Consider the following 16579-nt stretch of genomic DNA (forward strand, 5'->3'; position numbering starts at 1 on the left):
CATTTCAAGGACAATATAAAAGGAAAAAGGAGCCTCCTTCATACGCCAATATCAGAGTAAAAATCAAATTATAGAAGTATTCATCATAAATCAGCTGACAAGTGATTACTCAAATGTGTGGAGAAGCCAGTCCATTGCTGTATTTCCATGAGGTCTATAGTTTCAATCAGGTACTTGTGGATGAGAATACTGCGTGAGGTCTACTGTTCACAGAACTACTAGTTTTAAATATCAATTCAGGACTTCAGGACTTGTTCATCCAGATGCCAATCTCATGATACTAATTAAATTCTGCATCCTCAACATTTTTTACAAACCCCACTTCAAATAGTGGATACACGCCTGAGACAATGTGGGACCTCCGAGGAGGAGAAGAAGAAGAAGAAGAAGAAGAAGGAGAAGAAGAAGAATACAGGAAGAGGAGTAGAAGGAGGAGGAGGAGGAGGAGAAGGAGAAGGAGAAGGAGAAGAAGAAGAAGAAGAAGAAGAAGAAGAAGAAGAAGGAGAAGAAGAAGAAGAGAAGAAGAAGAAGAAGATAATAAATGTTTCTCAATGAATTGTAAGAAACTCCATATTTCGTTGATGATCGCTTTCCGAAATTATAAACATTATTACAATTTGAATCATTGAGACTCCATTTTTAATTGAATGAGAGCATTGATAGGGAATTTTTAATAATTATTCATTCAATGAAATATATTTTTCAATTATATCATTTATTTGAAATAATAATGACTCATCCTGTATGAGAATGAAGCTCCCATGTTCAATAAAATCTATACTATAATTATAGTGATAATGTTACCACAGGCTAAATCCTAAAACGAATCCATGGATTATGGGAATATAATAAAGAATATTTAAACAAAATGGAATATAGAATATAATCATAGAAATTATTCCGATTCAGTGCTGCGGGTTCTGAACCAGGAGAAAAGAATATGCCATGCTGTCCATTGGCGGCTGAAACAGAACAAAAGGTTCAAAATTAATTTGTTATTATAATCAGTTATTATTTATTCATTTATCACATTGTGTTCAAATACTCAACGTGAGGAAAGGCACAACAAGTTCATGCCCAAAACTGTCCCATTTCCAATTTATACTATACTGTCAAAATCGAAATGTTTGTTATGTCACTTTCACTTTTCGAAATACAATTTACGCTTTTCAATACTCAGTTAAACGAGCAAATTAATTTAATTTTTTATTATACAGAGTATTTCAGAAGTAGTGTCGAATATTCTATAGTGGGGTCCACGTTATAATGACAGTATTTGTTCAACTTTGGTTTTGATATACTTGTCTATCATTTGACAAAGCCGGTGGAACTATCCTTTTCTAGGTCCACAACGATGCTTATTATTTTTTTGACAGTGTAGAAATATAATTAATTAATGCAGAGAATCAGCATCGCTATTCTCCTATCCCCATCCACTGTCATTACAACGTGGACCTCACTATAGGATATTGTTCCTGGAGGATAGGAGACTACAAATGTCGTATTTGAAGTGTCCAAAACTCAGCGGTTATCCTTTAGCTGCCATTTTGTTTTTTTCACTTGGGAATTTTTATCTCAAGAACGAAATGTTGTATTGACCTGAAATTTGGCATGAATATTTATGCTATAAAGACTCAACTTCAAAAAATAAAATACAAAAATTTCGATGTAAATTTTAAAAATGGCGGCCATTTAAATTTGTTGATGACAAATTTCATGAAAACCATTCACTTTACAGAAAAATTACAAGAGACCAAGAATAACAGAGAATAATAATCAATTCCGTTGTTATTCTTCAACCAGTCTTAATAAATAAGGTATCCTTGGAATCTTGAACAAATTTGCTAACTTTTTTGTCTTTTATAAATTTTTGTAAAGTGAACAGTTTTCGTGAAATTTGCAATCAACAATTTTAAATGGCCGCCAACTTGAAAATTTACATAGCATTTATTTTATTTTATTTTTCAAATTGAGTCTTCATAGCATAAATATTCGTGCCAAATTTCAGATCAATACAACATTTTGTTCTTGAGATAAAAATTCCTAAGTGAAAAAAAAATAAAATGGCAGTTATTAGAGATAACCGCGGAGTTTTGGACACTTCAAATACAACATTTTGTAGTCACCTATCATCCAGGAACAATACCCTAAAATTTTCGACACTACTTCTGGAACACTCTGTATATAGTAGTCTATTCTTCAATCAATATCGTTTTTCAAACTCTTAAGTGCGTACAGATATACGCGCCGCGAACATGAGCAATGAACTTTTAAAAAAAAGTTCTAAATCTAAAATTTAAATTTTAATCAGTATACTATATCTGTATTTTCACAGAAACTGTAAGATACATATATAAAAAGCTTGACATCAGCTGATTAAAAGTTCAACTCACACTTACGCGACTCAGGTCGAGAAGAGACTGGACTCTAGTGGAGAGCATGTATTTCCAAAAATGGTGACACTCAGACCAGTCGATTCTAGTCTTCGCGACTGTCACAATTTGGAAACACATGCTCTCCACTAGAGTTGAGTCTCTTCTCGACCTGAGTCGCGTAAGGCTAGGCACACACCAGTTAGTCAAGACAAGACAAGACAAGACACATTTAGTCACAATACTTTTTTAAAAATTTTTGTTTGAATACAATGAGGCTACTTGTTTTGTTTAAGGTCAGAATAGTATCTATTTGATTCAAAATTTGTTCGTTTATCTGAGTATTGAAGAGCGTAAATTGTATTTTGGAGAGTGAGAGTGACATAACCAACGTTTTGATTTGGACAGTATAGTATAAATTGGAAATGGGACAGTTTTGGGCATGAGCCTGTTGTGCCTTTCCTTATGTTAAGTATTTGTACACAATGTGATAAATAAATACTTCACATAAGTTAGTTGCTTATGAAGACATGTCTAATTTCAATGACTAATCGGTGTGTGTTGCTTCTTAAACAACTATGTGAATTATTGTGACTAATCGTGACTAGTCGTGTTATGACTAGCTGGTGTGTGACCACCCAACGTGTGAGTCGAGCCTTAAAGACTTAATCCATGAACCTCAAAGAGCCAATTGTTTTTTTCAGTCTCGTGAATAATAAAACATTCACAAAAAATCTATTTTTACTTTCCTTGCCCTATTACCATAGGTAAGCAAAGTATTGCTTTCCGAAAAAAATTAAGGTACCCAAATTTCTATATGTTTCAAGGTTCCCTGAGTCCAAAACAGTGATTTTTACATCATACAGACAAGTATGTGTGTGTGTATAAATAAGTGTATGTGCGTCTGTGTACACGATATCTCATCTCCCAATTAACGGAATGACTTGAAATTTGAAACTTGAGGTCCTTTCAATATAAGGATCCGACACGAACAATTTCGATCTAATGCAATTCAAGATGGCGGCTAAAATGGCGAAAATGTTGTCAAAAACAGAGGTTTTCGCGAATTTCTCGAAAACGGCTCCAACGATTTTGATCAAATTTATACCTAAAATAGTCAGTGATAAGCTCTATCAACAGCCATAAGTCCCATATCTGTAAAAATTCCAAGAGCTCCGCCTCATCTATGCAAAGTTTGATTTTAGATTCCCAATTATCAGGCTAAACAAAAAATTCCAAATGGAAAAGATTGAGCATTAAAATCCCTACAACTAATGTTCAGTAACATTTCCACCTAAAATTTAAAATAAGCTCGAAATTCGAGAAAATGTTATCATTTCAATAACTGCAAACTGTTGGCAACTGTTGATTCTATTAAATCATTCACTATGAGGAGATAGCAGACTCCGTGTGTCTCTAGCGTTATTGTCCTGTCACCAGCTGGCTTGGATCTTTGAATAGTAGACTTGAGATGCGCGTGAACACTTGCGTCAGGTGATAAATTTTCATAACGGCAAGGAAAGTTGTGTGAGTGCGCCACACCAGATTTTCCAATATATTCTATAGTAAGGTCCATGTTATAATGGCTGTATTTGGTTGAAATTGATATTGTTTTCCTTGTATATCATTTGAAAAAGCAGATAATAACATTGCATTGGTATTTCCAATAATCTTTCCGCGTTCAACGTTTTCAGCCTTTCTTTCAAAATGTTTGAAAATATTTTGCACCAGACACTATAGTGAGGTCCACGTTATAATGACAATGTTATAAAGACGGTACCGTATTGCTATCCTAGTCCTTCATACAACAAAGCGGATAGCGCGATCACTTTCTCGCATTGCTCTGTTGCCAGATCGTCTTTTAACAATGTAGACTTAACAATATATTTAATCTGAACTATGGAAATCAATTATTCAATTATTGAAGATTATTGCTTAATAATATATGATTGATTATTTTAAACGAGAATGGACAGTTGATACTACATCAATAAACCTGTATCAGGTACCGTCTATTGAAGGTATTGACAAGACAGAGGATCGGCAACTCTGTTCTCCTATCATTCTCTACTGTCATTATAACGTGGACCTAACTGTGCAGCCTATAGTGAGGTCCACGTTATAATTGCAGGTGAGAAAGATAGGAGAAAAACGTTGCCGATCCTCTGTCTTGTCAATGCCTCCTAATGTAGCTGATGCAGGTTCATTGATGTAATATTAACTGTTGATTCTCATTTAAAATAATCAAAATCATATTTTATTAATCAAAATATTATATTTTTTGATAATTTTATAATGCATTTTCATAATTAAGATTAGATATTTTGTTAATGAATTATTAATTCTACATTGTTAAAAGACGATCTGGTAACAGAGCAAAGCGAGAAAGAGATAGCGGTATCCACTTTGTTGGATGATAGACAAGGATAGCAATACCATTGCTAATCAAACACTGCCATTATAATGTGGACCTCAATAAAGATGATTTGCCATCATTGTCTGAAATTCTGAATATCAATTATTTAAAATATCAAAAGGGTTAGACAAATAGTTTGAAACATTAATAGGTTATTTGGAATATCATAAATAATATTGCTTTGTTGTCATTATTTTCTACTATAAAGCTAATTGACCGAGCGAAGTGAGGTCTAAGATTCCAGTCGACGTTTTTTGCATTTCTCTTTATGTTTATAATTATGTTCAAATGTTGCGCATTTACGGCGAAACGCGGTAATAGATTTACATGAAATTTAACAGGTATGTTCTTTTTTAAATTGCGCGTCGACGTATATACAAGGTTTTTGGAAATATTTGCATTACAAGGATAATATAAAAGGAAAGGGGAGCCTCCTTCAAACACCAATATTAGAGTAAAAATCAGTCTATAGAATTATTCATCATAAATCAGCTATCGAGTGGATAATAAATTGCATGCAATGACGCATGCAATTCAATATCTCATTGTAACTTAGTGAAAAAACAGCTGTTGTGTGGACTATTAATTGCATGCCTCACATGCAACTTGAAGTAGCATAGTATTTTCTCCCGACTTTTCTCTGCTTTCAACTCGATAAGTCAGCTGATTTATGATGAATAATTATAGACTGTAGTCTATAAATGAATCACTTATAGTCTATAGTGAATCAGACCATAGTCTGATTTTTACTCTAATATTGGCGTTTGAAGGAGGCTCCTTTTTCCTTTTATATTATCCTTGAAATGCAAAATTTCCAAAACCTTGTATATACGTCGATGCGCAATTAAAAAAGGACCATACCTGTCAAATTTCATGAAAATCTATTACCGCGTTTCGCCGTAAATGCGCAACATATAAACATTCAAACATTTAAACATTAAGAGAAATGCCAAACCGTCAACTTGAATTCTAGATCTCACTTCACTCGGTCAATAATAATTGTCAATACAACATTTGGAACAGCCATTAGCTGTTTATACACCGATATCTCATCGACACGACAGGACAGGACATAATTCACTCAGATGGAGGCTGCAGTTTCTAACTGCGCGAGGTCCCATACTATGCCATTTCAATAGATATGAGCGTTGGAATGTACAACATCGTGTGTTCACTGTTGAGCAGTTTATTTTTTAGAAACAATGAATCTGTAGTCACAGTGCAACACATTTCGTCAACATTTTAGAGTTGAGGGTCAATGTGCAATGCCCGATCGAAATACTGTACTCTGATGCTGCAACCCATTCATCTGTGATGAAAAAGAAACCACCTGATCTTTCCCATTCCCCGGAAAAATGTAGACCGAGTCAGAATGGCAGTTGTTACAAGTCCTAGACGATCGACTAGACAACACTGACTTGGTCTACATTTTCAGGAGTACGAACTGAACGGGAAAGACCAGGTGGTTTCTTTTTCATCACAGAACTAGTACTCCTAAATGCTGCAACCCATCAGAGTACAGTATTTCGATCGGGCATTGCACCTCGACGCCCAATGCGTTGCACTGTGACTACAAACTCGTTGTTTCCTAAAAAAACTGCTTAACAGCGAACACATGTTGTTGCACGTTTCAATGCTCATAGCAATTGAAATGGCATAGTATGGATCGTCTGCCAACATTCGTTCCAGGGCAATACCCTCTCCCATTGACGAGTACTGACTGTTAGAAAAACATGCATTTCCTCTGCACAACTCTGTATGATTGGCAGCAAAAATAATACTGGCGAATAATGTCAGTAATGTTCAATTAATGTCAGGAATATAACATTATACATAGTGTTCCACAAAAGGTATAACGGTCGACGACCATTGTTTCTACATGAAATTTGTAAAAAATTGAGTATTTGAATCATTCCAAATTAACCGCTCTGCTATTTTTTTTATTTGAACAAAAAACAAGTAGTCAGTTAACAACTTGTTAGTAGTTAGTAAGAAATATATACATTATAAGTTTTTGTAAGGTTATCCAGTTTGTTAATTTATCTATTAGATCCTGATCCTGACATTAAAGCCTGAAGTCTAACTTTCGGCTCAGGCTCTGATAGATTTTTTACAATATAGAATAGGCAAACAACAGTTGGTCAAGACAAGACTAGTCACGATTAGTCACGATACTTCACATTTTTGCTTATGAAGCAACACACACCGATTAGTCATTGCAATTAGACATGTCTTCATAAGCAACTATATGAAGTATTGTGTCTGAAAATGTCTTGTCTTGCCTTGACTAACTGGTGTGTGCCTAGCCTTAGATAACCTTCCAAAAAACTTATAGGGCCAGCTTCTGAGCTCGGGATTCAGCTAAGTTGTAGACTTCAAACAGCTGGAGTAAGAAAATCGACTTTCCAAAATGGGGCATAGTTGCAGCTTTTATGATAATCCTTATTTTCTAATTTCTATTATTGGAAACGTTTTTCCTTGAGGAAATGGAACATTCCTAAATAATTCAAAGCAGCTGAAACTTTACACTATTCTCTCTTTATTTTATTTTGTGTTCAATTTCCTAGTTTCTTGAAATCTAATTTAGAAATCATTAGTAGTTTTACTGCAACTACCCCGTTTCCGAGATCCGAGAATTTTCTGAATCCAGCTGTTTAAAGTCTAGAACTTACTTGAATTTTGAGCTCGAAATTCGGCCCTATGAAGTGTTTTGTAAGGTTATCAAGATTGTAAATTATCTATTGGAGCTTGAGCCCAAAGTTAGACTTCAGGCTCTCATAGATAAATTAACAAACTAGATAACCCTACAAAAAACTTATAGGGCCGGTTCCGAGCTCGGGATTTAGCCAAGTTCTAGACTTTAAGCAGCTGGAGTCAGAGAATTGGCTATAATAGTTATAATGTATATCTTAGTTGCTGACTTGTTTTATGTTCAAGTAAAAAAAAACCAAAGTGATATGAGAACTTTTACTAGTCATTTTTTGTTGGCTATTACAAATTTTGTGGGAGCCTGCATATATTTGAAAAGGAAACATGAATATCTGATTGTGAAAACGAATGTGATCTTGCTCACCTTGGATTTGATGGCTCAAATGAATAAGTGAGTGCAATGTCTTCCGGATTTCCCTGTCGACTTCTGGAACTTCCTGCTTTGTCATCCGAACTTTCATGCCCACTTTCTGCCTCATCATCTGAACTTTCATATTCACTTTCTGCCTCATCATCTGAACTCTCATGTCCACTTCCGGCCTCATCATCTGAACTTTCATGACCATTTTCGGCACTTCCTGGTCCAGTTCCGGCATTTCCTGGTCCACTTCCGGCACTTCCTGGTCCAGTTCCGGCACTTCCTGGTCCGGTTCCGGCACTTCCTGGTTCGGTTCCAGCTCTTCCTGGTCCACTTCCGGTTCCACTTCTGGCACTTCCTGGTCCACTTCCGGCACTTTCTGGTCCACTTCTGGTACTTTCTGGTCCACTTCCAGTACTAGCCACCTTATTGACTGGACTTCCTGGTCCACTTCCGGCACCAACTGGTACACTTCTGGCACTTACTGGTGGTCCTCTTCCGGCACCAACTGGTACACTTCTGGCACTTCCTGGTCCGCTTCCAGCACTTGCTGACTGCCTTCCAGCACTTTCTGCCTTACTTCTGGTGCTGCCTGGTTTCGTGACGACAACCTTCTCTATCTCCTTCAAAGGTTTTGCTGGAAGAGAATAGAATCCATCAATTAATAGATTGATAGAATAATGGAAATCATTGGTATGAATAATCATAAGCAAGGTATATAAATACAGGTCATGACATTTGTGTTCCTTATGGAGCAGCCATTATGTGGGGTCTTTATGGTGGTACATTTGAAATTCCAATCTGCCCATAAACAAAATCATAATGCATGATTTTTGAAAACAATATTCTGGATCAGATAATACGTGAATTCAGGTTTTCGATTCTTTAATAATGAAATTTCAATAATGGATGGTTCAATAATTCATTTTTTTATTATTAAAAATTGTTCCCATTCTTGTAGCTTGTTATGATTCATAAGGAATTGGGACAAAAGGCTAACCTCAAAAACAGTTCAAAGCTCCCAATCAATTAAATCTAAAAATCAACAATTCTGTTCCTAGTTGGAATCTAAATATTATAATTCCTTTGGGAGAATTTATTTTACAATTTAAAGCCAAGCAATATTCCTTAAACAATATAGCCTAACAAAATAACACATCATGTTGATCAATCTATAATGATAACAGCTGTTAAATTTAAAATTGCTGAACTAGAACCCCATAAAATGGCGATTTTGCAATGCATCACGAGATTGTGTCATGACCTGTATTCATAGACCTTGATCATAAGCAGAAAAAAAACAGCAAGAAAATTGGATAGTAAGGAGTTGTATAATATAACAAGAATTCTCTCAGAGAATGAAGCCAGAAGAAATAAACAGCTGTTAGAAGTGAAACAGGGTGAGCTTCTCCCGAATAGTGAGGATCAACTGATTGATTGATTGGGTGCCTTCACTAAAAACCTAGGAGGGAGCAGTAGAGATGAACTGACAACTGCAAAGATGACAGAAACATTTTTGACCAAGCGAAGTGAGGTCTAAGATTCAAGTCGACGGTTTGGCATTTCTCTAAATGTTTAAATGTTTATATGTTGCGTATTTACGGCGAACGTGGTAATAGATTTTCGTGAAATTTGACAGGTATGTTCCTTTTTTAATTGCGTGTCAAGGTTTTTTGGGAATTTGCAGGAAGGGGGAATACACCCAGAAATAGAAAATCCTGTCCTACAGCCAAAATCCATTTTTTTTGTCATTATAATACCTTCTCAAGGCCTTCCTAACAAAAACATACATATTTCGGCTGAAATCATCTCACGAGGGTTATTTTCTATGAGAATCACCCGTTTAGAGACATTTGATTTCAGTATTTCCTAATGGGGGTATGTCTTCAGATTCGAATTCAGCGCCCTAAAATACATACAGAACCGTTGAGAATAGTATAATTCGCACCTAGAGCAGAAAATTAGATTTTTCCGGCTCGAAATCGGTTTTTAAGTCCAAGGCTGTAGGCCGAGGACTAGAAAAGATTGAGAGCCAGAAAAACATTTTTGCCCATGATGCGAACGATATTTTTTGCCACACTACAGGTACTGCTGACAAAATAAATAGATAATAGAGAATGAAGAATCATACCTATCTCTTGATTTTAGTGGTAGAAGATTTGCAGTCAGGATTTCAGATTCTTTTGAAATTCCACTTGGAATATCACCAGCGTCGTCATCTTCAAGCATTTTTGAAAATTCGGAATGCACCAATCAACAATAAATAATTGAATAAGAATGGTTGCAAAGGGAATGCTGAATTAGTTTGATTCGAAATTCGAACTGAAATAATGGCGACTACAGAGAAGAAAGTTTATATTCACCCGATCTAGCAGATGACTTATTAACTATGGACTTCCATGTTAGCGGCTGGAAAGAGTACTCTTTCCAGCCTAGGCTTGTTTCTTACGTCAGACAAGAGTCGTCTGCAAACAAGGTCTTCCAGATCTATGTAGGGACTGGAAACCAGCTGCTTTCTGTGCAGTGTGGCGAAAAAATTCTTTCTGGAAAATGACCATTTGACTGGACTATAATCTAATTGGGCTGGATAGAATTTCGAACTCACTGAATTTCAAGACCTCGAATGTTCTTCCATCCATATATTTGATTTCAGTTATTTTGAGTGAGGCTCCCCCGTTGTCCAGTTTGAATTCTTCAAATTCGATTCCATCATGACTCCTGATAGAATGGAACTTCTTCACACCTTGCAGCTTTGTCACTACTCTCAGCATAGCTTGCTGCAAAATATAGAAAATCGAAAAAATATAATATATTCTGCAAAATATAGAAAATTCAAAAAAATATATAATATATTCTGCAAAATATAGAAAATGCGATAAAATATATCATATTCTGCAACCCCTGTGGGTTAGGGGAGCCCTGAGTTGACCACCTGACTCAGCAATTTGTCACACCAGAATAGGCCCACAGTAATCCCGGCTTGTCGTAGGAGGCGACTAACGGGACCCTTTTCCAAAGCTCTTCTTCCCTCTCCCTTCTTCTCTTCTATATGCTTTGGAACTTTCAAATTTCTAGAATGGCACTATTTCCATTGACTTAGCTTAGTGCCATTTTTACTCCATTCTTTCTGTCGGCCTCCCTTGGCCATATTTTTCTTCTTTTCCTTTTCTGGTCCTCCAAATTGGGGGTTGGTCGTAGAACTTAAGACTCTACACTGTAAAAAACAAATTTTAAAGAAGCCAAACGGCGATCCTTAGAATGACAGGTCCTGATGCAACAAATATTCCTGGAGGTAAAACAGTCCCCTATTCGGATCTCCAGGAGGGGACAGTATTGAGAGATGCCATTGTAAGATGCACAGGGAGGGCAAAGAAGGCAGCAAAAAAAGATCTGAAGCTGGCAACCTGGAATGTTCAGACTATGCTTAGACCAGGTAAAATGATGGAAATCGCAGAGGAAATGACTAAATTTGACTTGGATATCATGGCTCTGCAAGAGATTAGATGGCAGGGCCAAGGCAGAATTGACAAACAAAACTTCACAATGTACTATAGTGGACCGGAAACTAGAACTGGTCTGTTTGGAACGGGCTTCATAATAAACAAAAAACTAAAAAAGCACATTTTAGCATTCGACCCTGTATCTGATAGAATTTGTAAATTGAGAATTAAATGTTGCCTCAGAAACATCACAATAATATCTGTACATGCACCCACTGAAGAAAAAAGTAATGATGATGAGGAAGAGTTCTATGACATCCTAAAGAAAACTGTAGAAGAGTCTCCAAAATATGATATGAAACTGATATTAGGAGACTTCAATGCTAAGGTCGGCCAAGAAAATTTCATGGCAGATGTGGCCGGAAAATTTCCATTGCATGAGGAAACAAGTGATAATGGCAGAATGTTGGGACAGTTTGCAGCCTCCTGTAATATGATCATTGAAAGTACTTGCTTTAAACACAAAAGAATCCACCTTGGAGCTTGGTCTGTACCAGGAAGTGATCAGGTAAATCAGATTGACCATGTACTAGTTGATAAAAGACATGCATCATCGGTGATTGACGTTAGAACACTAAGAGGACCAAATTGTGAGACAGACCACTCCCTAGTTAGAGTTAAGGTGAGAGAAAGACTGTCTAACCAACAAATAGGTCAGAACAAAAGAAGAATCCGATGGAATTCTGCAAAATTGAAGGTTACTCAGGAAAGTGAGAGGTACAGACAGAGGCTGGAGGAAAAGCTTGATCAGGGTACTTGGAGACATTCTGTGGAAGATCACTGGAGGGGCATGGAAAGGGCGATAGTGGAAGCTGCTAAAGAAACAATTGGTGAAGAGCCCGAAACGAGAAATGGAGAGTGGTATGATGAGGAGTGCCGAAGGAGGATTGAAAGAAGAAATGAAGACAGGCAAAGAATGCTACAGAGAAGGACAAGACAGAACTATGAAAATTATAGGGACAGCCGACGAGAAGCCAGCAAAACATGTAGACAAAAGAAAAGAGAATCATTAAAAAGACAGCTGGGAAACATAGAAGCCTTGCAAGAGAAGAGAGATGACAGAGCCTTCTACAAGGAAGTGAGAAGCATGACCAAAAGTTACCAGCCAAGATTGAATATTTGCAATGACAGGGATGGAAATGCTTTGACAGAGGAAGATGAGGTGTTGGATAGATGGGCAGGATATTTTGAGATTGCACTGAATGAACAACAGAGAAATGAGGATGAAAAAATAGAACCTTTCTTGGACCGGAAATCAATGTGGAAGAGCCTACTCATGATGAAGTAAAGCGTGCTATTGGACGACTCAATAACAATAGAGCTCCAGGAAATGACCAGATAATAGCTGAGCTGATAAAACATGGTGGAGAAGGGCTGAGCAGGGAGCTGCATCAACTGATTTGCCAAGTCTGGAAAGAGGAAGTGATGCCAGGTGATTGGAATGTTGAAATCATTGTCCCCATATATAAGAATGGAAACAAGAAGGAGTGCTGCAACTATAGAGCCATAACTCTACTGAATCTGGCCTATAAGATATTCTCAATCATATTAATGGACAGAATTCCAATATATGCAGAGGAAATAATAGGTGAATATCAGAGCGGATTCAGAAGAGGGAGGGGAACCTCTGATCAAATATTTACCATGCGACAAGCATTAGAACGATGTATAGAGTATAACAGGGATGTACATCTGCTGTTTGTGGACTTCAAACAGGCATTTGATTCAATAAATAGAGGACAGCTTGTCAATGCGCTTGAATCATTTGGCATTCCTAAAAAGCTTGTGCGACTGGTGAAGATGAGTCTGGAAGGGTCTATGGCAAGGATAGCAATTGGAGGAAGGAAGAGCAGAGTGATAAGCATCACAAATGGAGTAAAGCAAGGCGATGCGCTAGCAGCGGTATTATTCAACCTTGCCTTGCATCATGCTATACAGAACCTGAACCTGGGTGGGAATATATATTTTAGAATGAGTCAGGTAGGAGCATATGCAGATGACGTGGTTTTGATGGCGCGAAATGCTAACTGCATAAGGGAATGCTTTTCCAGCTTAGAAAGTGAGGCACAAAAAATGGGGTTGCAGGTCAATAATGGAAAAACAAAATATATGAGAATGTCCGCAGTGAACACTAGAAGGAGAACAATTGAATTGGAGGTGGGAGAGAGAGTATTTGAAGGGGTGTATGAGTTTAAGTACCTTGGCACTATCCTCAATGCTGGAAACAATATGACAGATGAAATTCAGAAACGTATTATGAGTGGGAACAGAGCATACTATATAAATAAGAGACTAATGACATCAAAAGTATTAGGTAAAAATAGTAAAATGAGGCTTTACAAAACTCTGATCAGACCTATTGTATGCTATGGCTCTGAGTCATGGACAATGACTAAGAAAGACGAAGAGGCATTGAGGGTATTTGAGAGAGGAATTGTGATGAAAATTTTTGGTGCGGTTTGGGTAGCAGCGGATACATGGAGGAGAAGGAGCAGAGGTGGAGGAAGCACTGCAGGGTGAGAATATTGTTAGATTTGTCAAGGCCCAGAGAATAAGATGGCTTGACCATGTGTGGAGAATGGATAATGAGAGGCTTCCAAGAGCGACACTCAATGGAAAAATAGATGGACCTAGAAGGAGAGGTCGTCCAAGAAAGAGATGGATAGATGGTGTGGAGGAGGACCTTAGAGTGATGGGAGTGAGAAACTGGAGAGAGTTGTGTCAGGATCGACCGAGATGGAGGAGGATCGTGGCGGAGGCCAAGGCCCACAGAGGGCTGTAGCGCCATAGGGTATGTTATGGTATATTATATTCTGCAAAATATAGAAAATACTCTCAGGGCCAGTTGCAGGTACGTCTGTTGGATATGGACATCAATGGTAACAAATGAGCGTTAGTTTTATGGATTCATTTCTGTTCCACAAATATCTGTTCGTTTTTAATCCCGATTAAGTTTTCCAGTTGACTAACCAAGATTTTAACGGTTTCACAATCCGGCAACTCTGTAATTTAACTAACACATGTTATTATTCTGAACAAATGGCACAAAATTGAGGTTTTGTTATTGAAGCGGTGACCATTCATTAGGGATGCGCCATGAAAATGTGCTGTCCGTCGCCAGTGTCAAGTGCTATCTGCAGATGAACCAGATCGAAAACTAACCCCAAAAATCTGGTGCACTCACACAACTTTCCTTGCCGTTATGAAAATTTATCAACTGACGCTAGTGTTCACGCGCATCTCAAGTCTACTATTTCAAGATCTGAACCTGCTGGTGACAGGACAATATCGCTGCAGACACACGAAGTCTGCTATCTCTTCATAGTGAATGATTTAATGGAATCAACAGTTGCCAACAGTTTGCAATTGAATAATCTTATTTTCTCGAATTTCGAGCTTATTTTCAATTTCAGGTGGAAATGTTACTGAACATTAATTGTAGAGATTTTTAAGCTCAATCTTTTTCACTTGAAATTTCTTGTTTGAATTGTATCTGAAGCCTGATAATTGGAAATCTAAAATAAAAATTTGCATAGATGGGGTGGTGCTCCTGAAGTTTTTACGGATATGGGACTTGTGGCAGTTGATAAAGGTTATCAATGACTTTTCTAGGTATGAATTTTATCAAAAATCGTTGGAGCCGTTTTCGAGGAAATGGCGAAAAACCCTGTTTTTGACAACATTTTCGTCATTTTAGCCACCATCTTGAATTGCATTTGATCGAAATTGTGCATGTCGGATCCTCATAGTGTAAGGACCTTAAGTTCAAGTCATTCCGTTAATTGGGAGATGAGATATCGTGTACACTGACGCACATACACTCATACACACACACACACACACACACACCACACAAACACACAAACACACACACACACACACACACCACACACACACACACACAACACACACACACACACACACACACACACACACACACACACACACACACACACACCACACACACACACACACACACACACACACCACACACACACACACACACACACCACACACACACACACACTCATACACACCCACACACACATACAGACCAATACCCAAAAGCCAAAACCCACTTTTTTGGATTCAGGGAACCTTGAAACGTATAGAAATTTGGAAATTTTGGTATCTTAATTTTTTTCGGAAAGCAATACTTTCCTTACCTATGGTAATAGGGCAAGGAAAGTAAAAAGAGAAATGCAAAACCGTCGACTTGAATCTTAGACCTCACTTCGCTCGGTCAATAAGTTCAGTGCACACTTGTAAATCATTAACCACATTTAAATGTCTTGACTGAGCTTTGTAGAACTGGGCATGAGTATTTTTATTCAATCTGTCACTCCACTATGCAGGACCCCCTATATACTACCGGACCTGAGCTTAGAAAAAAATGGCCGTATGTGGTGATCTTATAGAAATTCCTACTGAGAAAAAAAATCACTAATCAGCTGCTAGAGAGCGTCTCAGTTTGTCGAAATCTCAATTCGTCTAGTTCCCGTTTAAAATATCAATGCAGGCTACTACATACGGCGGCGCAGGTCCGTTATACAGAAAGTCCTGCTTGAGCATACAAAAAATTAGCGTCTTATTTGATATCCTATTATATTAAGCGAGCATTCTCTGTATATTTGTTTATCTTTTTATATCTGGTTATATGTTTATTTACGTTCAACGGATCTCGAAAACGGCTCTATCGATTTTCACGAAATTTGGAACATACCTAGTAGGTTCATAATACAGAGTAGGTGAAAAGTCCGAGAACGGCTTAATATTTCATACACAAAGGTAATTTTACGGTGGGTGTGATTGGGGATCCTACTCAAATTGAAAATACCATTCAAATATGACTTTAAAAATCTGGTCCGCCATCTTGGATCCGCCATATTGAATGCAACCTCATTTTTTTTTAAATAGGAAGGTGGTCATGCGATACATGATCTCGATACGAAATTTCAAGAAAAATGGCGAAAACCACATATAGATATTTCAAACCGTTCAGAAGATATTAACATTATTAATCAATACCACTTATGTATTTCATTTCTGATATGCATGATATTGATTAATTATGTGAATATCTTCTGAACGGTTTGAGATATCGATGTGCGGTCTTCACCATTCATTTTTCTTAAAATTCCTTATCGAAATCATGTATCGCATGACCACCTTCCCATTTAAAAAAATGAAGTTACATTGAATATGGCGGATCCAAGATGGCGGA

General features: G+C 37.3%; 1 protein-coding gene across 1 annotated transcript in view; it reads right to left on the bottom strand.

The window, feature by feature from the left end:
• Positions 1–694: 694 nt before the first annotated feature.
• Positions 695–16579, bottom strand: part of LOC111055435 — a 324213-nt gene continuing 308328 nt past the window's right edge. Inside the window, exons 32-34 of the mRNA XM_039435440.1 lie at positions 10461–10632; positions 7862–8492; positions 695–962 (exon numbers count right to left, since the gene is read on the bottom strand). Of these exons, the coding sequence (XP_039291374.1) occupies positions 896–962; positions 7862–8492; positions 10461–10632 (870 nt within the window). The 3' untranslated portion in view covers positions 695–895. The remainder of the gene's footprint in view (positions 963–7861; positions 8493–10460; positions 10633–16579) is intronic.

Source organism: Nilaparvata lugens, chromosome 9 (genome assembly GCF_014356525.2).
Source record: "Nilaparvata lugens isolate BPH chromosome 9, ASM1435652v1, whole genome shotgun sequence".
Classification (NCBI taxonomy): Eukaryota; Metazoa; Arthropoda; class Insecta; order Hemiptera; family Delphacidae; genus Nilaparvata; species Nilaparvata lugens.